This window comes from Strix uralensis, chromosome 3 (assembly GCF_047716275.1).
Source record: "Strix uralensis isolate ZFMK-TIS-50842 chromosome 3, bStrUra1, whole genome shotgun sequence".
In the NCBI taxonomy this organism is placed as follows: Eukaryota; Metazoa; Chordata; class Aves; order Strigiformes; family Strigidae; genus Strix; species Strix uralensis.
The window spans coordinates 85500857-85527103 of record NC_133974.1 but is presented as its reverse complement, the minus strand read 5'-3'; the positions used below and the strand labels follow the sequence as shown (position 1 = coordinate 85527103).

The following is a 26247-nucleotide window of genomic DNA, read 5'->3' as shown; positions in this document are numbered from 1 at the left end:
TTACTTCACAGCATATACCTCTCATTTCTTCTTTCTCTCATAAATAAGGCATCTTGCTTATTCTGATGGAACCAAATGACATTTTTTTTATCCATGGGCTCTGGGCTGTTAGTACAAATTTGAGACCACATGAAAATTTCCAGTGTCAGTCCCAGTGAGTTCCAGGAGAATGAAATTGTGTGGAAAGAAGGGTGACTTGTTTCTGCTCAGTTTTTTTTCTTTTTTTTTTTTTTTTATTCATTGACTTCTCTCATATGCTACCTGTGTATTCAGATGTATTCAGACTCCTCTGCTTTTTTGGCAAAAATAGGGGGGTTTTTTTGTATGGGAAACTATTTGCCCATCCCATGTGTAGTGACCTGAAGAATTCTCCATATCCAGAGGTATGGCCAAGCACTTTTCCTATAGCCTGTGGCTATTCTCTTTTATCGCCAGCTGACTCTGACAGTGGCAGACCTGCTAGAGCATTAGCTAAAAGCCAGATAACATACTGCATCTACTTTATTGTTCTGAGTGATGAGTACATAATTGCTATGTAGTACAGCCTTTAGCTATATTCACAAACTAGCAATGTTTCTATCTTGTGGGGAAGTTTTGTATTTTCATTTTTTGATGATATTTTTTCTTCTCCTTGATATGTAGATGATGCCTTTTTTGACTCTGAGAATAGCACAGAAAAGAGCTGTCTACTCTTGCAGTTCACCGTGGACTGTCTGCACAAGCTCTTCCTGTTTGACACCCAGAAGTTCCTGAGTAAGGAAAGAACAGAAACCTTGATGATGCCGCTGGTTGATCAGGTATTGACAAACACAAAAAAACAATTCATAGCTGGTTTGGTTTTCCCCCCGCCCCCATCAGAAAGATTTACTTTTTTAACTGTCAGGTCTTAATCCTCGCCCTTAACAAAAAGGGAGGAATTACTTCATTGTCTTTGGGCTACAGACAGTATTAATTAACTGCTTTGCCTGAGGCTCTTAATTACTAATTTTTAATCCTCTTCCTAAACGTCTTCATTCTGTACGGTTCATGCATGTTGTTGAGCTCTTGCAGACCAGTGCACTCCCACTGATGCTCTTTGATGTAATTCCTGAGTACCTGAAAGCCAAAGCTAGAAGTGCTTTTGGCTGGGTTTATCTGAGCCTGGATCTGTTTGACAAGCTTTTTACTTCCACAGCTAGAAAATACACTTGGAGGAGATGAGAAGTTCCAGGAAAGAGTGACAGCACACCTGATACCCTGCATAGCTCAGTTTTCAGTGGCAATGGCAGATGATTCTCTTTGGAAACCACTGAACTACCAGATCCTGCTGAAAACAAGGCACGCCTCTCCTAAGGTTGGGAGCTATCATAATTTGAACTGGTTTTCTTTGTTGTGTTAGAAAATGAGAACAGTGCCCCAAAAACCAGAAGTGGATTAGCCAAGTCATTGCTAAAATACTAGCCTAAATTAAAATACTGATACAGTACTATGCTACACCCAAGTTCTAGAGAGATGTATACAACATGGCCTTCTGCTCTGACTGTAAGCAGTCAATATTCCATGTGTGGATGTCTTCCATACTGTGTGGTTTAAGTTTTTTAAAGATTTGGTAGGTGTTGGAACAAGAGCTAACCTGTTTGCATACGAAGAAAGGGGCACTTTAGAGGGGGAACTGGAAGACAGTTATTTATCAACCTTCAGACCTGTTTATTATATTGAGTTTTGTTAAGACTCTCCTATTTGACAGCTTGTATGTATTCAGGGGGAGTACTTGGTTTTTCACTGTACTAAGTCCTTCTGATGCAGTGGAACAGAGTGGCATTGTAACAGGAAGTTACACTGTTATATCAAATAACTTCCAGCAACATACCTGCTTCTTGCAACCTATTTTTCCTTTGACATTATCTTAACCCGGATGTTGAGATTTCAGTTAGCTTAAGACTACTTCCCTTCACTAGGGAAAGCTAGTTTACAAACTTACATGGAAACAAGGGGAGAGCAGCCAGGAGAAAACAGGGAACTGTACAGTAATGTGTGTGTCCTTACAAAGATTATTGTTTCAATTTAGGTCCGATTTGCTGCGCTGCTTGCTTTGGTAGAAGTCGCACAAAAACTGAAGGAGAACTACCTGGTCCTGCTACCAGAATCTATTCCATTCTTGGCTGAGCTCATGGAAGGTAATGTTCTAAAGTATCATTAATGAAGGCAGGCAGCTGGTCTATGACCAGGAAAGAATAAGGGCCACTTACTTCAAAGATTCAGACAGGATGGTTGCTATAAATCTTATGAATTGGCATACAGTAGCTTAAACTGTGCAGGATGCAAACCAAAATGGAATGTATCCAACACACTCCTAAAAGTCAGTTAAATTATGGTAGTTTCTTCAGTGTCCTAGCCTGTACGCATCTCCCCAGTTGCACGTTTTAGATCAGTGTTCCAGTAGAAATAATTTGCTTAAGTCCTGAGTGCCAAAATATTTTTGAACAATTACTTCATACCTGGTGTTTGAAGACAGTTCTAGCCGTGATGAAGCATTCCCAGGGTAGCTTTGTAATCACTATTCTCCGTAATTCCTGCTTTATTTCTTTTTCTAGATGAATGTGAAGAAGTTGAACAGCAGTGTCAGAAGACAATTCAACAGCTGGAAGTCATTTTGGGAGAACCGCTCCAAAGCTACTTCTAAGTTTACCACCATTCTTTTCAAATTTTGTCTGAACTGGGTTAGCTTCATACATTTAAGTGTTAGAGGCAAACCATCATACTAATTTTTATCAGAGCTAAGATCTTAATTTCTTAATAAAATACTCTAAAAATCTGGGTTTATAATTTCTGGATGGTCGGGGGACTTTCTATATGACTTTTCCTTAACTGCTGTTTTCTTAACAGTGGGAAACTGGAGCAAGCTATAAGCAAATTCTGGTAGCTGGGCACAGAGTGACAACATGCAAGACTCACTGAATTCCACAAGCCCTATGGAAAGGCTGTCATGCTCCAGTGTAAGCATGGTACTTCCTGGACCCAGTCTTTAAAGACTGCTACGGATTAGCTTCTTATTCACCTGAAGATCAAGACTAAATTGCTTGCTAGGTTAACAAATTTACCAAAAAACTCACTACCTTTGCAGCAGGAGGTGCTGGTGCATTACACTCAGACTCTGTAAAGTATGGTTTAAAATGTGACTGATTAGAACCAACACGATAAAGAGGCTAACCTTACATCCCATCAGGTGCTGGGGATAGGCCTCTCTGTTCAGGGTGCAGCATGTCATGCAGATCCCGTCTGTGGAAAGGTTACCCCACTGTGGTCATCTGTGCTCTTACAGGATTTTCTTAAAGAAAACAACTATTAATCATGTTGGCTGTCAAACAAAACCAATGTTCACATGAGAACCCCCTGCTGAACAATTAGATAAAGGCAAGGACACACAGGTGCTGTAACTGCCATTCCTGAGTGGGAGCTGCCTACCAGCCCCTGTGTTACAATCAGCCAGCTACATTTATCTTGCAGCCCAGGAATAGGTGCACAACACTGTCCTGAAGGCCACACCAGCACAGCTGAGGCCTACTCAGGTTAACTGGTCTGTGGATTGCTAACTGCTTGATGTGAAATGGGCCTCTACTCAGGATTCACTGTGCCACCTTGGAGATACTGGTAAGATAACTGAAACAAGACAAAACACATACTTTTTAAAAAGAGATCATAGCAACTTAGCTACACTTAGAGAAAAGCAGAGTTCACATATTTTTATTTACGCTTTTTAAACATTAAATGTGGTTACTTTTCTTAAACAGTCTTTTAGGGTACATCTTATTCTTGAAATTGCTTCACTCTTAGCAGCTGTTAAGATAAGTAGGAACAGCCCTCAGGCATGCATTGACAGCCAGTAGCAACTTATTTTTAAAGAGTATAAAAATTAAGACTGACATTCATACAGAAAACAGTGAATAGGAACAGCTTGTTTCAGATAGATAGCATTTTAATGCAAGACTGAAAAAGGATCCATTCTCTATTCCACTGATGAGTATCCAAGTCATGGGTTCACACCTCCTCATTTTTTAAAAAACAAACATCCACTTCAGTCTCTGAACACTTTCAACTCAGGAGCTATTTCAGATCAAACAAGTTTTCAAAGGTTCATGCAACTGGAATGACCTAAATCATTTTCATTTGTTTCACCTCAGAAAACTAAAAGCTAGAAGTGTTGCTGTATGTTTGATTTAATCCACTTACAAGCAGGAGGTGACATAACCATGAGTGTTAGAGCAGGTACTACTGCAGCAGCAGGCTATCATCAAATTCCTTCTTGCCTTTTGTTAGAACTGATGAGTCAACTGTTTGCTTAATCCAGCCTCAGGAAAAAGTTGCTAATATAAATTTAAGAAGCAGAAAAGTATATTTCATTATTCTATTTTAAATGAATTATCAATGTCCCTTTTGGTGTGGATAACCATATCTTCAGATCCTATTTCAGTCTTGTTTCTACTTCACGATACTGAATGTATGCTATCAAGGAACGCCAAGTAGGAGTTTAAACATACCGAGTACAACTGTTAGACACAGTATGATGCAGCGTCTTCATATTGCTAGGTTTAGTAATACAGGAGATTTATCTCAGCAAACACTTATTTAGCTTGCCACAATACTGTAAACTAGATGGGCATTTAACCTCACAGTTAGCAGTTCTGGTACTCACCTAACTCAGAGAGGCAGACACAGAAGCCTAGATAGATAAAGGCAGGCTCAGCACGAGTCAGTGCCTGTTTCTACTCGACAAGGAGGCACCTGTCATTATAAGAAGTTTTGGTTTTTTGGTAGTGATTGAAAAGAACTACCCACTCCTCACATCTAATACTTTAATATCTCCTGAGATTTCCACTGTGTTGATCTTTCCCAGTTGTTTAAAACGATGCTTGTACTCCAGCATGTGAACACCATTAACAGCAACTCTGAACCCGTGGGCATCACAGAAAATGATCAGCTGAAAAGCAAGAAAAGAAACAGTTAAGTTTTAAGCCCTGGTAAGACATGAAAAACAACCTGATGATCTAGCCAAGACCTGGGCAAGCCCTGCTTCTGTTACAAAGAATGTTTCATGCAAAAGAAACACTTAAAAGACTGGAACTTCAATAAAATTCATAGAATCATAGAATAACTGAAGTTGGAAGAGACGCATAAGGATCATCAAGTCCAACTCAATTCAGTTAAAATTCATCCTGAGCACAGGCTGAATTCCTGCAACTATTTAAAAAGAAAATTGCCATTGAAACCAAGTCACTTCTCTGCTCCCTGTGGTCTCATTTAATCCTAAATATTCTCAAGACACTGAAATGCAGGAATGGCAGGCAGTTTTATTTAAATCTGTATTAGTGAAGTGACATTTAAGCACCACTGCTAATCCTTTCGGCAGAATTACCAGTCTGAGTCTATGCTATGTTTCAGTTAATCTTACCTCAAAGTACATCCCTGGACTGAAAGGGAAGCTGGTCATTTCCTTTTCTTCTTCTCCCCAGCTGTCACGAAGGTACGAGTTTCTTACAAAAACTTTATTTTTCACTCGGGGATTCAGATGTAATGCAATGTCCCTTGAGTCACTTGGTTTCAGATTTATTGCAAAGCTGGAAGATATTTTTTAAAAGTTTACTATACCAAGGGTTTATAAACATGATGTAGTAGTCCATGCTATTTACCAAGTCCTTAGCCAATACTGAGAACTTTCTAGAGCCAGGACCATGATTCGCCTGAAGAAACAATCAGGCAGTTAACATGCATGTGTCTCCTTCACACAGAAACCTTTGCTGGAGGCAGCAAATGCAGGACATGACCCTGCCAGATCTGCTTCATCACTCACAGCTTTCTGTTTGTCTCGGCAAGGAGGTAGTGAGCCAAGCGGGCCAAGTGCTACTCGCCTACAGCACTAGGAACATATGGTGCTACTTGCTCCACCATCTCTTTCTCCTAACTCGGGCAGTGGAGAGTGGGAGGCTTTGTTTTATCTAAAGACATTATATTCTTTCTGCCAATGAACAGATTAGACTCTAAGGAAAAGTTTGAGGATTCTCTCCATACATTTAAGATTGGTGGGACACCATGCATACAAAGTGTTACTCTGTAGGCAGCATAGCTCTGCCCAGGCTGAATGAATATGCTTGCAATCTTAAGACATGTCCACAACACAGGGTTCCTAAATGTGAGTTTGAATGCTTCAACCTGTGGCAAAGACCTCACTGCATTTGAAGAGGAAATATTCCTCCCCTCCAATTAACTCCAGCTGTCAGGTTATTTCCCTCCTTTGAGAAGCCTAGAATTGCTTAGCCCAGATACGAAATATAGCAACAGCCACACTTCCAAGCTGTGAAGTCCTCTTTTTTGCTGAGAAAAAGGAAAATCTACAACTGTGTGAACTGAGTGAAAGACATTAAATAACTTATAAACTCTATAAAAATCTATACATTTAAAATCATAAAGAGAAGGCAACCTGCAATGCTTTAACTAACACCCAAAGGTCTCTTCACGCTTATAAGCAGTACATTCAGCACTTGAAATGTCCTAACAAGCTTTTCAAGCCAAAAGAAGGAAAACAAATGCTACTATCTAAGTATTAATTATCCTGTCCAATTTAAAGCCCATTCAAACTTTGTTGATGAGATTTCTAGACCTTGGGTTCCAGTATTAATATGAACTCTGAGTGCTGTTCAGCTGCAGGGAAGATATGTGCTCTGAGGAAGCAGGAGGGCAATGCATACACACAATGTAAAAAAGCATGCTTCTCATCATTTGTACTAACCACTTCATTTTTTAGGCATGTTTCTGCAGAGTCAAAACCACCCTTCAAGCAAAGGGCATGCTGAAGCACAGATATTTCTTCAGCTCCATTTTGCCCATGTGGCACTCCCTTTTTTCCTCCCCTCTTTAAATCGTTGGGAAAATGTCATCTTCGCAACCTGTTGTTCCTAATTTGCTATCAAAATTATAGCTCATACTCCCCTACCAGCTTTCATCACTCAGTTGTTGTCAGTTAGGCACCTTCATGCTTATACAGTCCCCAAGGATGCTGTCCAAGAAGTATTCAGAGAAACGTAACATGCAGCATTTGAGCACACCAGCAACTCATCTAACTCACTCATCTTCCACCTACTTCTGCCAGTTCCCATTCCTCTTGGATCTCTTTAGAATAAAAGCTGTCTTTGTACGATGTGTGCACTCACATGCCTCGCACAATGAAAACCCTGAACAGACACACAGTCTTGTGAATGATGCACGTTTAATAGGTAAAACACTCAGGTTTTACCTTCACTTTTCACAACGGAGCTGGTTTTTTAAGTCCTCTCTAAAACGGTATCCTGCAGGTTCCTGAGAAAACTGCACTGAAGTTTCAGATGATTCCAGATGCAAAGTTGCAAGTGAGTATGGATATACTGAGGCAATGGAAAAGCCTCCTCATTCTCAAAAGCAGTGCAGTTAAATAGCAGAAAAAATCTGTAACACTTACCTCTTTGCGTTTTTATTCACTTCTCCTTTAATGACAACTGTGCATCCTGGACAAAGTGCAGCATCAAGATTCCCAACATAAGGAACCTCCTGGAAGTACACCACCAGTAAAAATTTTTACTGTGATTTACTTTTTTTCAATATACAAGCTGAGCTTTACTATAGCGGGAAGAAATCTAGCCTACAATTGCAAATCTGCACTTATAGCTAAAGTTAATCCTACCAACATATTCTGTGATACTAATACTATAGCAGAAAAGTTACACTGAGATAAACATATCAATGTGTTGGGTTTTTTCTTTAGACTACCACCTTGGGTTCAAAATAAACACTATTTACAACTACTTCTGCCACCAGTAATGGTGGAAGGAGGGTAGAAAGAAAATGGAAAAAAAAAAGCAAGCACAAAACTCCCTCCACTAATTATATGTCACGTAATTATTCAGATACACACATCCCAACCTCTCCTCTCAGAAAGTTTCAGTTATGCTTTAAGGAATAGGACTCATGCGAGGTGTGTATCCCACAGCTGCACAAGTACGAGAAGTAGGGCCACTAAATATTCTGTCCTCCTGACACCAGTTCATAATGGTAGATAGTGCAAGTATTTTACTAGCCTTTTTTTCTTCCTGTTGGGTTAGAAGTTATTTTGATCAGGGAAAATGAGTGAATGAAGGAGTACTTCAGCTTTATTCTTTTGTTGAACTCCACCACTTGCAAATGACAATATTGCATGTTACTTGGTTTTGAAAAGAAGACTGAAGAAGGCAGACTGTCAAGTGACAAGGCAACTAAAATCATGGCACTCACTGCAACTGCACCTTCTCCACAAATGCTATTTATATACATTCCTGGTTTCCAACCCCTTTTCAGTTTGAGCGTGGTCCTTACTCCAGTCTGGATACTGACCACCTGTACAGCTTTTTGCAAAAAGATGAGCACCCCCTCCATCTATGCTCCATGCTAGCTGGGTGTGAGTTCCAACCCTAAGGTGCGATGCTTGCACCCAGCCACCTGAAGCATATTCAGGATACGCATGGATCTGTCAGCAAGAGGAAGATGTAGCCAGACAGGTTCTGAGATACACACATTAACGTAAGGCCAGCTGGCGTAATATGACTGCAGAATACTTTTGTTTTGCAGGTATTCCCTAAGGCAGAGGAAAGTAAGTATGCTTATTTGAAAAAAGGTTTTCATGTGATTTGGTTCTTCAAAACTTCAGGTACCTCACTTTCTATTTCTCTGTTTATGGCTGTGGATGCTGTGTATATCTTTTGGGTTTTCTAAATGATTTAACAAATAGCTTCACTTTTACTAGCAGCAGCAAAGAGGATTACTCTCTAAAAAACCTCACTGATGATCATCTCAATTCCCTTGTTCTGTGCATGCTTTTTCATGAATAATTGAGATCTTTTTATTTTGATTTTTTTTACCCTTCACATTTGCCACAAGTCTACAAGAGACACTTACAAATTGTGAGCCATCTGGCATTTCCGCCTGCAAAAGAAAACAAACAACATTAACTAGCTTATCAGACAACAGGGAGATTCACTCAACCTTTTACAAAGGTAAGTACATTTTCTGTGTTTATCTTTGTTACTCCTGGAGATGATGGCTGAGAACCTTGTAAAGACTGCAGAAAGAGAGGTATTTGGATGCCACTGCTAACATCATAGAACTTTAACATAAAGTTGGTTTAGAACCATATGAGGATCTGTGCTTCTTTGAAGGATGAACTGTTAACATGGAAACCTAGGGCTATGGTAAAGAAAGACAGCCAAACCCCTACAAACCCAGGAAAAGTCCTGAAGATCAATTGCTGAAGCCAAATCGAAATTTCTAAAGACCACCTCATTACAGTTCGAGGCTTTATTTAACAGTCAGAGCACTGTTAAGCCCTTAGCATCTGAGGGTACCCACTGAGCTTTCCTCACTGGGGTAGAAACACCAGCAGGGCAGGTCCATGCAGGGGGCCTTGGGATTCTGAGCAGCCCCCTGCATCCCTGTCCCTTCCCATGGGAAGGACAGATGAGCAACATGGCCATGCAGAGATACAGTTCCAGCCTAGCCCTGGCAGACTGTGTCTTCAGCTTGTTTGTTTCAATACAAGCCTCCATCTTCCTCCTCAGAAGAGTATATTAGAAGCAAAGACAAAAAGGAAACAATCGCCTTTCTCCATTCCTCTTCCCCAAAGGATACAGCATCAGCAATCACAGACTAAAGCAACTGTGTTGTTTCGTGCTTGCAACAGAAACCAAGGTACAGCACCTGCTTGCCCCCAAGCTCTTCTCGGAGTCAGTCCTCCAAGACCAAGACTCAGACAGCTTCAAAGTAACATTATTCTGGCAGCATGCCCAAGGCCAAGTGATGGGGACCATAAAAGTCTGTACGTAGGCTTTGCAAATGATCGGTGAGTAGACATATCTTTAAAGCTTAGACCCCATTCCATTTAGGCCCAAATCCCCACCTTCTATCAACAGTTATTCGTGTGCTGACCCGAGTTAGACCTGATGTTTGGCAGCAAGAGACTCAAGCTTTGCCCACAATGTAGTGAGGATGGGACAGAACAGACCCAGAATATTACACAGGAGTAGGTAGGCCACCTTAATGAGTGGCAGGAAGAAAGGGAAAAGGCATTCACCTTCTGTATCTCCCTAGAATTTATCACCTTCCATTTCTGGTATAAAGTCTCACCCTACCAGAGCAGAAGAATCTCTCTTCCTGCACAGGGGAATATGTTGTTCAACTGCTCCTTGATGGTTTACTTTCTCTAGCAGAGCTGGCAGCTGAGAGGAAGCACGGCACTGCATTCACTTTAAATTCACTGCAGTTTAGTCCAAGTGCAAATCAAGCCACAAAGTCTTCACGAAAGGATACCTCTTCTCGCCCCCCAGAAATAAAAGTACACTCCTGCTTACCAATTCATTCAACAACTCAGTCATTTTAGCAGAAAAAACAGGGTTATGTGCACAAGCAGTTACAGCTGTGGCTGAACTTAGTATTCAGTGTTTCTAAACAACAAGAGTTCATTTTGGAGCTACTGCAAATATCTGAAGTCTAATCCATTCCTAGATCCATTATCCAATCAATTCTTATACCATCCGCCCTGTTAACTTTGCAAGCGGTAAACTTTGTCACCCTTTAGCCCCTAACCTCAAGACTAAAACAGGAAGACAGAGATCCTCACAAGACACTCACATGTTGAAATGCTGGGAAAAAAATATTTTGTTACTGATGTTAAACTGTGTAGCTGCTTTTCTTTACCTCCTTTTCACCATAAATCCTACTCTGCAGTTCAGCAAGACAGAGAAAAGGAAACAAGTCAGCTGTTTATGTAACTTACATTAGAAACAAAATCTATAGTTTTGATCTGCACTTTGCCATATATTCCAAGAGTATCTATTTTTCTAAGGCTCATTCTGTGGTTGTAGAGCAGCAAGTGCTTCTTGTTTACAGACACCTAAAGAGACAGGAAACAAAACAGGAAAATTGTATTAAATATACACTACTCTGGCCATGTATCAAATTGTATGCATGTATCTCTGTTTTACACTGGTTGGTACAGAAGCAGGAAGTGTCCTAGAAACTTCAGAGCAACTAAGTTCAGCTCATCCATGATTCAGTCCCTCTTTCCATCACTATGAGGGAGATTTATTTGCCTACACTAAAATTTGCATTTCACACCTTTTGCTTCTATCAGCTGATCATTTACCAATGTGATATTACCAATCTAATAGAATCTATTATTGCAGTCTAACAGAGCAAGACAAATACACCTCACATTTTTCCTCCAAGAGGACTGTCCTACACTAGTCACAAAACAGGCTTATCCTAAGGTCCGCGCTTTGAGCTAAGAAGGGAAGGGTGGAGTAGCCATTAGCCGCGACAGGAAGCTACTTGCTTACTCATCCAACTTAGAGGGAAACAACACATAATTAAAGGTCTGATTTACTTAGCATGGCTTTAAAGAAAAGCTTCTAAACTTTTCTGTAGTTGGACTATACCTATGTAACAGAGAAACCAAGGCTTCCAACTATTTATTTTAAGTATACAAAATACCTCTCTCTTATTGGCCTGACAACTGGCTACAGATAAAGAATTGACCCAGACTCACCTGGAATTTATCCTTCAAAATCGTGATGACAATCTCAAATGACTCCCCTTTTTGAAAGGGCATCTCATAAGTGATCTCCTCCCAGCCCCATCTTTCCCTCTCCAGTGTGTTGCAAACAATGCAGCCAGACCTTCTGAAGCGGGGGTTGAAATGAAACGCCACATCAGCTCGAGGCTTTATGCTGCTGCCACACTGTAAATCCACCTGGAATCTAATCATACAAATAAGACAAACCACACTCAGCTCAGTCTGTCAAAAAATCACCTAAAAGTTCAATACACTTGTGTTTTGCTGTGGAGCCTCAGAACAGGCAGACACGACAAGTGTTGTTGGATAAGGAAAAAAACCAAACATATTCATCCAACTCCTACACATTTGTGAAAGGATGTCCCATGATTTATTACAATGAACTAAAATATTTCTTTGATGGTCATCATTCATATCATGTAAGCTCCTCACTTACTGTGTTCACCACCTTCCCTCCCATCATCTTCAGTAGAGTAACTAAACGAACTTTGGGCAAAGTCAGGGAACAGAACCCCCATACTGGGCACATGCACTAGTCCCTACCTCCTTATCCCAGTTTCAGTTAATTCCTTCAGACAACGTATTCAGTTATCAATTCTGTTAGTCTCAGATAACCTCTTTAGACAAGCAGACATATGCTATGACAGGGGAAAAAAAATTGCCAAAGCAGGCAAAGCAGAAGAGAGAAGAGAGGATCAGCAGAAAGCAAAAAATCAGTTCATCCTCCACTTCTTATCACAAAGCTTTCATTAACCACTTCAGCCTGCATTCATTCTGATGCTATCACAAGGATTTAGATCAAGTCTTTGTGTACCATCATAAGTAGGACCCCTGGAAACATTTTAACCATTACACTCTTGTTCACACAGTGACACTGCAAAAAGTGACACTGTAGCCACTACCTGTCTGCATCATCAGGAACGGTCCCATGTATCACAATCATATTTCCAGGAACAAGGCCACCATGTATTGTCCCAACATATGGAATGGTCTAGAAGACGGTGGGAAAAAAAAAAAAATTCAAATAACATTTTGTGATAGAGGAAAAAAATCCACAGTAGTTTTAAAAATAATATTCTAATAGTTAGCTCCAACACATTAAAATAAACACAACTAGCATTCAATTTAAAAGAAACAGTAGAAAAGCACTTAAATACCCACCATAAGAGGAAGGAAAAGCCCAGCAAATTTTTGCCTATGAAAACCAAGCTTGTCAGATAAAATGAAAACTAAAATTTCCAGCCTCCATTCCTAGCTCTCAAATGAAGAGTGGTAATATTTTATTGCCTCACTTTTAATAAAGAGGATTCACTTCAAATTAGCTCATTGCTAAGGGCTGACTATTATGAGCCCTTTGCTGGCAGCAGAAGGCACCTTCCACAACACTTCTGACCCCAGACTACAGCAGCTGCCTTTTTGCTTGTTCTTGCTCCATTTTGGAAAACAGCGACAGGAAGAGACTCTGTCACAGAGTGTCTCCGTAGTTAAAAACTACATGATAAACACAACAAAATACCTCATCCTACTGAGCTAAGAACTGCAAGGTGCACTGAAATAGCCCTGTTCAGGGGTCTCGGTCTTTATGATATCTACAATAAGCAGTCTGGCTCAAAGCCTGCCTATCTTTTCGTCCATATCAATAACTGAAGAAGGTAACACATGCACATTATGCTAAACTGAAGTGGCAGCATGGTAGGAGTTGTTAAGCCATACAAGAGGACATGTCAGTTAAAAGCCCCACACACACCAGCACAGCGCTCTGGCAAAGGCTCAGACATGCTGACAGAAGCCCTACCCTAACCAACAGCTGATGCACCCAGCACTTCAGGGAGGGAAGGGGAGAACCTTAACAGAAAACTGTGGAAGTTCACAGGAGACTGACCTGAAAGCAAATGTAGAAGTCTGCATCTCATCACCTGTGCTTTAGATTAAAAAAGGAAATAAAAGGTAGCACATGTTGCATTTGCTCTGGTTAGCAGACAAAAATTTCTGCCAAGGTTGTTTTCTGGATTTTTTTCCCCCAAGAAATCCCTGGTCTGTGGAATAGTGTATAAGATTTTAGGACATCTTTGAAATGAAAGATCAATTGCAAATAAGAGGTCCAGTAATTTAACAACAAAAAAATGAACAGACTGGAAACACTATTCTTGAATGGAATATTGGACCATAAAAGGACAAGCTGAGATTTTTATTTTTTTAATATATATATATGTATCATCATGCAAAACCAGAAGATGTGAAAAGCTGATACATTTGCTGACACCTGTTCTTGTGAATTTTTGAGGAGGGAAAGGGGAATGACAGCAAAAATTGTCTAAATCCAGAGTGTTGACCATTTCTGCCAGAAGATACACATCCTTTTGACCCTCTCTCCCCTTCTCAGCTACCCACACATTGCACAAAACCTCATTTGCAAACACCGGGGTCAGTGGAAGAAAGGAGGAGGGGAGCGGGGAGGGGTGTGCTGGAGCAGAGACACCCCCCGCTGCAGCCCGTGGTGAGAGGGTAGGCTGTCCCCCTGCAGCCCATGGGGGTCCACGGTGCAGCAGATGCCCACCTGCAGCCCATGGAGGACCCCACGCCGGAGCAGGTGGCTGCGCCCGATAAGAAGGCTGGGACTCTGTGGGAAGCCCGTGCTTTAGCAGTTTGTTGCTGGGAGGACTGCCATGCCTGGGAGAGACCCACACTGGAGCAGTTCGGGAAGAGCTGCAGCCCATGGGAGGGACTCATGTCGGAAAAAGTTCATGGAGGACTGTCTCCCATGAGAGGGACCCCACGCTGGAGCAGGGGAGGAGTGTGAGGAGTCCTCCCACTGAGGAGGAAGGAGCAGCAGAGACAATATGTGATGAACTGACCACAACCCCCATTCCCTGTCCCCCTGTACCACTGCAAGGGAGGAGGTGGAAAAATTGGAAGCAAACCTGAGCCCAGGGAGAAGGGAGGGGTGGGGGAACGTGGTTCTATTTCTCACTGTCCTGCTCTGATTGTTAAATTAAGTGGTGGTGGTGATGGTGTTTGAATGAAATTGATGTTCTTCTTTTCTTCCCCTAAAGAGTCTGTCTTTTGCCATAACGGGTGTGTCATCTCTCCCTGTCCTTATCTCAATTCCGGAGCCTTTTGTTTTTAATTTTTCCTTCCCATTTCTGAGCGAGCAGCTTCCCGGTGCTCAGTTGCCCTCTGGGCTCAAACCACAACAACCCCTCACTGTGCAAAACAGTACAAGTACTTTTGACATAAAACAGCAAAGTCTCATTTCCCAAGGAAGAAATTGTTGACATGACAGGAGTTACCGGGTTACTGACTGTCTTCTGCAGTCCATCCAAGGATGCCATCTTCCCTCCTCCAGTTTAAGTTTGTCAGTTTTGTGTGAATACTGCTAGAGCGTATTTAAAGGACACACTGGTCGGGCAGCAACAAAGGAGGGATCCCTTCAAAAAAACAAAACTTTTAATTAGAAAGAAACAAAGTGACGCTACATGAAATGAAACCCTCCAACATATAACTTCAAACAGCACAAGAAATGATGCAAACATCTTCCCTTTCCAAGAAATTTGCTGGAGTTTTGAAATATGAAAATTAAAGGCTTGCTTAAAGAAATAAGGCGCCACTGTAACAAGGAATAGTGCACCCAGGTACACAAAGTCGGCAGTAGCTTCCTGAGATTACATACACTGAGACAGACTCCAACATAAAAATCATCATCGTACAGGGGAACACTGATAACTCAGAGCCCCTCAGCTGGGCCCTAGTAGCTCTCCATTTGGAGCCGACCCCTGCCTGCAGACAGGGAAAAGAATCACAGTACAAAAGCAGTTTTTCCAAGACAAACAACCAACCATTTCTGTTTCCTTTAACACTTTCTGTGCTATCCCCAGATTTCCCAAGGCAGACAAGCCTTAGGGGATGAACTTGCTCCAGTTTTATCTTACATAAAGTTAAGAGATACAAGGCAAAGACATACCAGGGAAGCAAAGGGCATTTTATGTTTCTTCCTCCAGCACATACAATCCCTGAACTCCACAAATAACTACAGGAGTTTGTAAAACTTGCATTAAATTCACAGTATTAATAAGAAATGCAACAACAGCACGTGAGTATATCCAGCTACACTGTAATTTCTTTAACAAATCTTCTAATGCAGTTACCAAAATTCAGGGCACAACTGAAACTGCTAAGTAATTATTTCTTGCACATTCTGGAGAAACAGCTTAATAGCATGCAAACTGTGTGGTGATGACAGGCAGACAGGGAAAAAGTCAAAGGTGAGGGTTCTAGCATCATTACTGTGTGACAACTGCCAGCAACATTAGAAGAAAACCAAAAAAAACCCACAAAACAAAAAAAACCCCAAAACAGCAATAAAAAAGCCCCCAAAAACCACAAACAAACAAACCAAAAACCCAAGGTCTGTGACCTGTTCCACAGGGCCCTGGGGTTAATCTTCTGCAATGATTCAACAACAGAGTGGCACATTGCAATATCTGGCTTATCTTGTGGGAGATTTGGGCAGAAGGTCTCCCACCGAAGACCAGAATGCAGTCCAGAGAACATAAGGTGCCTACACTGCATAACTGTTTTGCCCCTTTGACCTTCTCATGGGATACTACCACCAATTTGCAACAGGAGTGTGCAAAGGCAGGCAAATTTCATTGTTTTCACTTTCAAAAGGAGGGAATCAAGACCAAAGCAAGCAATAATTCTGCTTCTAGCACTGGAAAGTCACACAGCAGACCCACGAAAATGAAACCCAGACCTACAACTCAGTGTCCAGCACCTGAACTTCCCTGGGTGTGCAACAGCAATCTAGATCCTGCTGAAAGAGAATCCTGGAACAAAACTGTCAGTCTTGGCAGACCAGGTGGCACTATGGCAAAGTGATCAGTTGAGGGGTTTTTTTGTTTGGTTATTAGGTTTTTTTATTGAAAAGATCACAATAATGAGGGAAAGCTGCAATTCCAGCTCTGTTTTTGACAAAACAAGGAGATAGGTGTGCAACTGCAAGGTTCTCCTGTAACCTTCTGTCAAAGGAACCACTGTCAGCACGTTACACCAAATCTTAAGTACGCAACACTTTAAGTTAAGGTTTCCTGACTATACTTCTAGAACTGAAAACGATATGTATGCTTTCCTGTTGTTTCACACATTACAAAGCAGCCAAAAACGTCTTCGATAAACGAAGACAGGAAAACAGAAAGGCCAACCACCAGCTATTAAGCTGTCCCACTGCGACATGCAGAAAATGTCTTTCATGAGGGCAACTCACGTTAGACTTTATCATCAAAGCTAGATTTTACACCAAGGCAAACAAGACTTCTGCAAAGAGAATACGCGAGATACTTTCTGGATACCGGCACGCAATTAAAGTACAACCCACCAGCGCCGTCCCCCCGCCCCCGGCCACAAACCCAACACTACGGCACACCAGAAGGACACTGAAGCCTCGGCCGCTTCAGCCTGAAGGCGCCGCGGGGAAGCCCCGGCTCCACAGAGCGCCTCCTTCAGCCTCCCGGCCCCCCGGGCAGCCCCTTCCCCCCAGCAGGCTGGCACACGCCGGGCGGCTATCACTGCTTTTACCCCCCGGCTCCCCCCCACGGGGCGCTCCCTCTTTATCTGCTCGACCTACCTCCGTGACTAGCGGCGCCTGCAGACCCGCGGGCCGAGCCCGGCCGGCGCCGCCATCGACCCCCGCCAGCAGCTGCCGCTCCGCGCCCGGCCTGGCCCCGCCCAACGGCTTCCGGCCGCCTCCCGGGCCCCGGCCCCGGCTCTGCCCTGGGCCCGAGCCCGGCGGCCTTTGCCTGGCCGGCTGCAGCCAGGGGCAGGCATCTTCCTCCGGGGGCCGGCGTGGCTGCGCTCCGCTCGCCCGGGAAGGCGCCTGACACTGCGGGTGTGTTTGAGCACCGTTTGACACTGAGCTTTTGTGTCTGTGTGACCGAGTCCAATAGTGACAACGAATAGTTTAGGCAGATATTTTGCTCGCTGAGTCTGTTGTCAGCAAAACCGGCTTGGATAGAGTTCGGTACGAGCACCTGTATAATTGTAGCATGCTTCAGTGTAAGCTGCTGACCGCCACACAGCCCATGCTAGTAACAGTTAAAGCCCACACAAAAATCTGGGAAAATTGAACTAAATTGATGACCAGGCACTTTAACCCCTTCTCTCGTATTCAGTCAGATGGCTGAACAAACACCACTTCATTGGATAGAAAAAGAAGGGTACAACCAAGGACTGTTTTGAGCCTGCCTGTGATTTCTTGCTAGAGGAGCTGCTATGTTTGCTCCCTTCTTCCTGCAGTAAACGCCTGTTCTTACATCTGCCTTTCTCCACAGCAGAGGCTGGGGCCTTCCCTGCCGGGCAGCAGGGCTGCATCCGAGCGGCGCCAGCCCCAGCAGCGTCACAGCCAGGCCCGGCCTCCGGGCGTCCCTCCGGCACTGCTCCAGCCCCGCCAGCGGCCCTCCGGCAGTGCTCCAGACCCGGCCCTCGGGCGTCCCTCCGGCACTGCTCCAGCCCCGCCAGCGGCCCTCCGGCAGTGCTCCAGCCCCGGCCCTCGGGTGTCCCTCCGGCACTGCTCCAGCCCCGCCAGCGGCCCTCCGGCAGTGCTCCAGCCCCGGCCCTCGGGCGTCCCTCCGGCACTGCTCCAGCCCCGCCAGCGGCCCTCCGGCAGTGCTCCAGCCCCGGCCCTCGGGTGTCCCTCCGGCACTGCTCCAGCCCCGCCAGCGGCCTCAGCTACGTGCTGCCCTTCGGCTGCTGCTCCTGCCCCCCAGTTCCTCCTGCTTTCCAGCGGAGTGCCACAAACTATGTGATCACATGCTATCCTACTTCCTCGAAGGAGACTTCGTATGCAGACCCCCGTCCTTGCTTCCCAGCCTACAACCTGTACTTGTCAGGGCAGCAAGTCATTGCCCAGGGTTAGGGTAACAACATACTGAGTCATACTTACTTGGCCCAGTATTTTACACACAGCTGCAATTATAAAATTTCCACCAACTGATGGTGAGCTACTTAAAAAAGAGAAGCCCCTTGACTTGGCACAAATCAACCCATTTCAAAACCTCTCATGGGTCCCTTTTTGTTCAACTCTCCTCCTCTCCACAATACAAAACACCATTCCTCCCTTTATGTAACAGGCTGCTTTTCCTTTTTAGGCCTATCCAGAACTTTCTGTAAGAGGTTACTTCTGTTACTACAACCCAGTAAATTAAGAACTCCCTAACACTCAGTTTAGCATTAGAAAGCAGGTGTTAGTTTATTTGGCACCAGCTGCATGGGGGATCATTCCTTCTATCATGTACACAAAGGCACACTCCTTATATACAGTAAAAGAAATGAATATTCATGTTATTTCCAAGAAGTAGCCGCCTATTTCCAGGAAACCCACATACATATGTTAATACATTGCACAAACGTACTAAAATTGGGGAAGGGTCTCTGGTGGTCTCTGGTGGTCGTTTTGAGGCAAAGACCTTAACTCAGTTTGCCCATATACTGTAACTCCCAGTTTGTTCTTTGGCACGCAGCCCCACTTACCCTGTTTACACAAAGTTTATACACAGAGGGCCTGTCACAGTTTGGCTTGGTCCTTGACACTTGTCTGTCTGACATGCAGACTCCCTTACCCTGTCTGTATCTCTTGAAAGCAGACATCTGCACAGCTGCTGGCTTAGTCAGCTTATCCCAAAGACTGTTTTCACAACAAGGACTGTTTTTTTCTTTTTTACAACATATCCCCCCTTGGAGACTTGTAAGATTTTCTCAGGAGTCTCATCCTTATAATAATAATACCTATCCTGTTTGATCAGTTCACACAGATTAGTTACAAACTGGGCGATTATAGGGACACACTGAATCATGATATAACATAAAATGCACATGGCTACTATCCTTACAGTAGTCACAAACATTTCCTTAAGCCACTGCAGATTGCTAATTCCATATATAGTTTCCTCAATGGTCCTCTTAGCACAACCTATGCAGATTCCTATAACAACTATAATTATCACTACTTAAATTATTCCTTCCAACAATGTGACTAACCATTTTTTTAGAGACCATCCACCTAATTCTTGGAGGATTTTGTTGGGCCAATTATTTTCTGCTGTATCTCTGATCACTCTCCTATCTTCTGCTACTTTTCTCATTCTAATTGTTCTTGCAGGTTATCAGTGATGTTTGGGATGTGGATACAGCAGTGCTCCTTGTCTAATTTAAGACATACACACACCCCTTGTTCTTTAATAGCAAGTCTAAGCCTAGTCTATTTTCTAAAGTCATTTTATTAGCCTCGTCCTCAGGATCCAAATCTGTCCACTTCCATGCTGTTTTCACACAATCTTTCATAAAATGCAGAGGGGTCCTCACTTTTACCTTGCACCACCTGATATAGTTCTGCAAGGGTTTTAGGTCTGGGTATCCCGCATTTTATTTCATATAGTATCAACTGTTGATAACTGTTTATTCATCAATCTGCCCGCCCCTGTATTTAGATTCCAGTCTGTCTCTTGGGCTGGCATAAAACAATCTGGACCATCCCTTGTATTTAGCCTCTCATCCTCCTCCTGAGCTTTTTCCAGCACCATTCTCTTCTCCTTAGGCAGGACCCAGCAGACTCCTTCCAATTTATTAAATCTGATACTGAAAAGGGCACCTTTACCTAACAGGTCCATCCATTCCTACCTCTTGCCTGAGAGGGGCTTGTATGTTCTGAGCATTTCCCCGCCTTGTCCTACCCGCCACTGGACTGAAACCTTCTTCCTCGTTGAAACTATCCCAGTCACTATCCCTCTGTTCCCTTTGCCTTCCGTTCAACCCCCTTTCACCCTGTGCTGCTATTTCCTGCTCATTTCTCCTTTGCATCACCTGCTGATGCGACATGATGAACAACAACGCTGAGGCGATTTCTTATTTTCTGCCTCTAGTACCAATACACCACTTTCACTTACAATCAAACCACATTCCTTATGTACATCATAATTATCCCGTAATGCAAAGAACAAATTCACCTATGGCATCTCATCCCATTTTCCCTTTCTGCTGGCAAAACAACATTAATTGTAACATGGTATTATACTTTAAGGTCCCATTCTTTGGCCACTTTTCTTGATCTTCTAAAATGTACATTGGCCACCAATGATTACAGTATTCAATTAATTGTTTCCTGGTAAAGGGATCACTTCTTACATCTTTCCAATGTTTTGATATACATCCTAGAGGCGACTCCTTTAAAATACCTCCCTCAGACCCCTTAGATGATTGACTGGACCCCATATTAGAACAGAACAAACAAGTTATATGCACAAACACTACAATATCTAACAAAACCAAAACATACAAATTACAGTTATGAACTCGACAGTAACCAGTACCCTGGCTGGCACTCTGCGTGCAATCAAGCCTGGTTGATTTTCCATCCAGACCCCCTTAAATCCCTTACAGTCCATTCCAGCAGGAAAGCATTACCTGGGTATATCTTTTAGTAATGCCTTAACAAATGCCAGGGGTCTTGCTCTGAACTCACCGGATCAGGGGATTGGAGGATCTCCCCAAAAAACCTTCAGTGGTGCTGGAATCCTCACGATCCTGTGGCTCCCTTGAGTGTCAGAAACACTGTTCCATCTGGGTGACAAAACTGTTTCCAAAATCTGTAAATGAAGAACTCTCTAACACTCAGTTTAGCATTAGAAAGCAGGCATTACTTTATTGTAATAGATGTATGTAACATCTGTGTAACAGATGCATGGGGGATAATTCCTCCTATCATGCACACTGAAAGAGAAAGGCACACTCCTTATATACAGTAAAAGAAATGAATATTCATATTATTTCCAAGAAGTAGCCGCCTATTTCCAGGAAACCCGTATACATATGTTAATACATTGCACAAACGTACTAAAATTGGGGAAGGGTCTCTGGTGGTCTCTGGTGGTCGTTTTGAGGCAAAGACCTTAACTCAGTTTGCCCATATACTGTAACTCCCAGTTTGTTCTTTGGCACGCAGCCCCACTTACCCTGTTTACACAAAGTTTATACACAGAGGGCCTGTCACAGTTTGGCTTGGTCCTTGACACTTTCTGTCTGACATGCAGACTCCCTTACCCTGTCTGTATCTCTTGAAAGCAGACATCTGCACAGCTGCTGGCTTAGTCAGCTTATCCCAAAGACTGTTTTCACAACAAGGACTATTTTTTTCTTTTTTACACCACTTTCAGTTTCTCAATGTTCAGATATGTTTATTTACTTTTCTTCCTAGCCTAGGTACCAAAGCCCAAAGTTATGCTGACTTTAATACAGGGGTAGGGTTGGCTGCCCCACTGGCAACATGTGTCCTTTTTCTGGTGCGTACAGTACCACAATAGCTTCCTAAGTACTCATGTTCTTTTGAGATTGGTACAAGACATCTGCGGTCTGGTAGAGACAAAACTGGCTGTACCACATAAAGTCAAAGGGCCATGTAGCCACGACCATTCCAGATAGTGGCCATCATGAGCTGCATAGAAGAGCAGAGTGAGAACCGAGGCAAGCACACAGTACAACACTCAGCTGACCATCAGCTTTTAGGACTTTCTGAGCCAGAGGTCACAATTGCACCATCTTACTGAGTAAGCAGACCATGAATTTGCCCGATTCATTTTTAGGTCAACTTTTGGGCCTCCACAACACGATCCAGGGCAGCATGTAGTATATTTTAATAAATCGCTGTCTGAATATCCTGCAAGAAAAATTCCGTCCAAAACCAGAAGCTTCTCCCCACTGTACATACTCCTTATATAGTAATGCACCACTATGACCATTCAATATTAATAACCTCAATGGCTCCCTGCAGGTCTCATCAAGAGTCCTTAACAGGCTGGTAACAGATCAAACATATGGGTTATGACAAGTTTGCTTCTTCTCCCTCAAAGCTGATGGATATACACACTATCTAGCTTTGCAGTGAGGCAATCAAAGTAAGCTATAGTCCCCCTTAAGAAATCTACCCAGTGGAAGTTACTCCCAGCTAATCATTTTTATATTGTTGTGTGGTACCAGAATAACTGTAATTTCTTCCCCCAGTTTATATAGTACTACAGGCCACAGGGGTAAAGCCTCTAGCACACTGTACTGTTCAGAAATTTTATGTGTAAGGACTCCATATGATCTCAAAAGCATGACATTGTTGTGTCTCCCATAGCTTTAGTGGAGGTGTTTGTGCATTACATAATTTTCTGATGGATATTATTCCCCTCGCTTCTTTGAAAGGCTTTAGATTCAAAGTGGACATGAGTCACCACTTCCTGGTACACTAACCTTAAAATTTCACTTGACAGCCCAGCTGGTTCAGCTGTTACTTAGTTACAAGTTAATCAGTGGCCTGACATTCCTCCTCCTTGATACCTCAATACTTAGCTCCAGGGATCATTCAGATCTTCCAGTTTTCAGTTTAAAGCCTAAAGGCACAAATCTTACAAAATCACAGGGAACAAAATAAAAAGTCTTTCTTTTTTTTAAAGGGCTTACCCATTCAAAAGCTTAAAGTGTTACTGCTACTTCAGAAACTAGTAAGTAGTCTACTTTTTTGTTGCAAAGCCTGCTTTTTAAAGCAAAAGGTTGATGAGAAGCATAAAAGCAAACAAGATACAGATTAGGTATGAGGGCCAAAGGACAAATGAGTTACAGAGAAGTCACTGGTCCTTTTGAAAACCTATTATAGGCCATATAACCCTTAAAACATACTTGCTCCTTCTTTTTTAAATCAGTGACACAACACCCTAGGATTCTGAAAGCAGTCAGGATCACTTCTTCATTTGCACTGCAATAGATACTAGAGCAAACCTGTGCCTGTGCCTGCCCTGTCTGCCCCTCCAATAGATGATTGTGCCATGGTCTACACAAGCATAGTACCTCAGTCCCTACCTACCTAGGGAGATAAAAAACAAGAAACACCACGCATCTGTGCAAAACAAAAACTGTGCAATGTTCTCCAAACCAGAGACTGTGACCGAACCCCAAATCCTTTGGACTAGACCTTCTCGCCTTAGCTACACCATCATCCCCATTGCAGTTGCCTTTGGATCTCCCTGTTGGGTCTCTGAAGTTACAGACGGGCTCACTTGCCCTCAGTGTTGCTGCATTTTCAAGGGAGAAATACGAGGGCTATAGTATCACCTCTCACCATGAGATGGTAGGTGTTTTCTGATGGTTAGAGGGGAATAGGCTTTTAATAGACCTTTGAGTTGGTGAACACCTCAGCTTCAGAGAAAATAGAGACAAAAGTAAATTAGGACCAAAAAATCTAATAAACTATTTATGGGATTGTGAATGAACTGCAGCTTGAGGGGAGTAGGGGATGCTCACATATATCGGGCACAAACATGAAAAAAAATCCTCAGCTTAGACTCAAGATACTATTGCTAGTGTAACGATTTGTCTGACCCTTTCTTATTCATATCCTGGCTCTTCCTGTTAAGAAACTTTTTAGTTGTGTGAATGTGTTTTAAGTCATCAACAACATGAAACTTTGGTTATTTTTGGAGACAAAAAGCATTCCCAAACTAAGTATTGGGTAATTTTGAAGCAAACTTATAATAAAAAAAGCACCTTCATGTGGATACATAAAGTTGTATATCTACCTCGTGCTGTACACAGATACACAGACACATTTATTACATTTGGCCTTGTTTTTGGAACTTTCTCAAAAAAAGTTGAAAGATGCAGCTGTAAATAACTAAGATTTTTCAGTCAAGGAAACTATTTCAAGGAAAGAGAAAGTTAACACCATAGACATTACTTCTCACCAAGTACTTCTGACAGAAGCTACTTCTTTCTCATCTCTTCTCCAATTTTAATCCTCATCTTCATAGCACTGTGAAGGCCCATAAACAAAGCCTGAACAAGCCCAACCCAACATGTCAGAGTTCAAAAAGGCCAAAGCCAACCTTGCTGATCCCATTCTAATAAGACTTGCACTGCTTTATCTTTCTCACATTTAAGATTCTCATGTGACTCATTACCACAGTAACAAATATACATCTACCCTAACGACCTGCCTTTGAAATCAAGAATCACCATTTTACAAAGGTAAAATACAGAGATTAAACCAACTAGTAAGTCCCCCTGGCTGTTCAATTGCCCTCGCCCCAACAGAGGGCACATGCAAGCCTTTCCCAGGTCTGTCAACTCCTCTTTGCCATCTGTTTCTTGTAAGATGGAGTCAGTCCCAGTCCTTGGCTAAGATACAGGCTCACAAATACTACAGACTCCACCCTTCCAAATAAATTCTTCTTAGTGCTCATCATATTCAGCCTGTCTGACCAGTAGATCCATACCTTGCCCACTCAGCTATGGCTAACAACCAATCATAGCCATGCAATCAGAACTAGCTGAGCTCAGCAGCAAGGGAAAGCACTTTTCTGTCAAAACAGGCAACAAGCCCAAGTCCTCATTTAATGGTGCTCTGCCCTACTGTGCAAAACTGACCCAAAACTTAAGACTTACAAGATATATTGAAATTAGTTATGAATAACTAATTGCTTTTCCTTCATGGACACAGGACATGATATGCTGCAAAAATTACAGAAGTAGGCTGCTCTTTAAACTATTATAAATGCCATCCACATTCTTTGACCTTGTTTAAACAATTCTGCTGCCTGACAAATAACTTCCAAATATGTCTGGCCACAAGTCAACAGTGTCACCCAACTTAAACCACTGTAAGGCAAAATTTACATTTTTTTCCACTTGCTAACAGCTTGCCTTGGAACTATGGGAGGCAGTCAGTTTGAGACAGTGAAGAATACGCAGTCTCTTGCACAAAGCACTGTCCAGACTGAACTACAGCTTTCCATTATTCAGTAGTGATTCAGGAAGAAGTATGGTTTAGTTTCTGTACAACTTACTTCCAAACAAGCACACGGGGCCATGCTGACTACCCTGTCCTCTATGGCAGGCTTCCAAAGGACAGCCCCAAAGCCCTTTTGCTTTCCTCTCTGCAGATCAAAGGGAAGTGCATGCAGTGAATAAGGCAACTGGATACTGTCACCATTTTGTTGGGGATGCCCCATAGTTGACCTCACAGCAAAACTAGGGGCTCTGGGAGCACAGGACTGAACCTTTGCTATTGAAGAACAGTTATAAGGCTCACCATGTCTTAAATAGAGCTGCAGGAATTAAAGAATATAGTGGTTTGGACATCTTCATAGAAGCTAAAGTGGGTGGAAAGGGCCACTGTGATTATCCTGCAGGCACAGAGATGACAGCCAAAGAACTGGAAATCCCTGAAGGGAAAGAGAGCCTCACACACGAATAGGAGAAAGATATAATGGAACAAAACTGATAGTCTAGTAGAGCCTTTTCAGTGTCCATGGGATTCTCTAACGTTATCAGATTGCTTATTAATTCTGGAAGAGTTCACTCAATGTAGGTTTCATAGCTCTCTAGAACTCCGCTGCAAATTTCTAGGTAAACATCTTTGTTCATCATCTTATCAAAATTAACTCGTTTTTCATATGGAAAAGATAAGAAAAGTGCATCTTCCTTTCTTGAACAGCAGTATCTGCTGAAAACACAGGTGCTTTAAGATGCCATGAATCTTGTATTTAAGATGTTTTTTACACAGCACAACTAGTTGATAGTTCAGTGGTTCCAAACAGACTGGTGAGAAGGAAAAC

The 26247-nt window shown here is 42.6% G+C and overlaps 2 protein-coding genes across 14 annotated transcripts in view; one reads left to right on the top strand and one right to left on the bottom strand.

Annotated features, from left to right (window-relative positions):
• HEATR1 (HEAT repeat containing 1) overlaps positions 1-2794 on the top strand; it is a 39441-nt gene extending 36647 nt beyond the window's left edge. For both annotated transcript variants that reach the window (XM_074863198.1, XM_074863199.1), the window contains exons 42-45: positions 643-797; positions 1175-1333; positions 2048-2156; positions 2574-2794. In XM_074863198.1, coding sequence (XP_074719299.1) covers positions 643-797; positions 1175-1333; positions 2048-2156; positions 2574-2662 — 512 coding nt within the window. In that variant the 3' untranslated portion in view covers positions 2663-2794. The remainder of the gene's footprint in view (positions 1-642; positions 798-1174; positions 1334-2047; positions 2157-2573) is intronic.
• On the bottom strand, positions 484-21370 carry LGALS8 (galectin 8). Of its 12 annotated transcripts, none has more exons than XR_012628207.1 (12): positions 21062-21370; positions 14899-15036; positions 12511-12599; positions 11582-11792; positions 10811-10927; positions 8938-8964; positions 7469-7557; positions 5429-5594; positions 4673-4957; positions 3191-3639; positions 2478-2569; positions 484-749 (listed from the first exon to the last, which is right to left on the bottom strand). XR_012628207.1 is itself a non-coding variant. In XM_074863201.1 (9 exons), the coding sequence occupies exons 2-9, from the start codon at positions 14938-14940 to the stop codon at positions 4808-4810; spliced, it is 891 nt and encodes a 296-aa protein (XP_074719302.1). In that variant the 5' UTR covers positions 14941-15036; positions 17232-17338; the 3' UTR covers positions 3708-4807. The 12 variants fall into 12 exon arrangements, 1 of the variants encoding a protein (XP_074719302.1); XR_012628209.1 differs by having other exon boundaries at positions 21120-21370; XR_012628206.1 differs by lacking the exon at positions 21062-21370 and adding an exon at positions 17232-17338.
• Positions 21371-26247: the final 4877 nt, after the last annotated feature.

Coding starts and splice junctions, on each gene's coding strand:
- LGALS8 (XM_074863201.1), bottom strand. CDS start 14,940: ATGGCATCCTTGGATGGACTGCAGAAGACAGTCAGTAACCCG. Junction 5,595..7,468: donor GTGAATAAAAACGCAAAGAG/GTAAGTGTTACA, acceptor AATATCTTCCAG/CTTTGCAATAAATCTGAAAC. Junction 4,958..5,428: donor GTCCAGGGATGTACTTTGAG/GTAAGATTAACT, acceptor CTTGCTTTTCAG/CTGATCATTTTCTGTGATGC.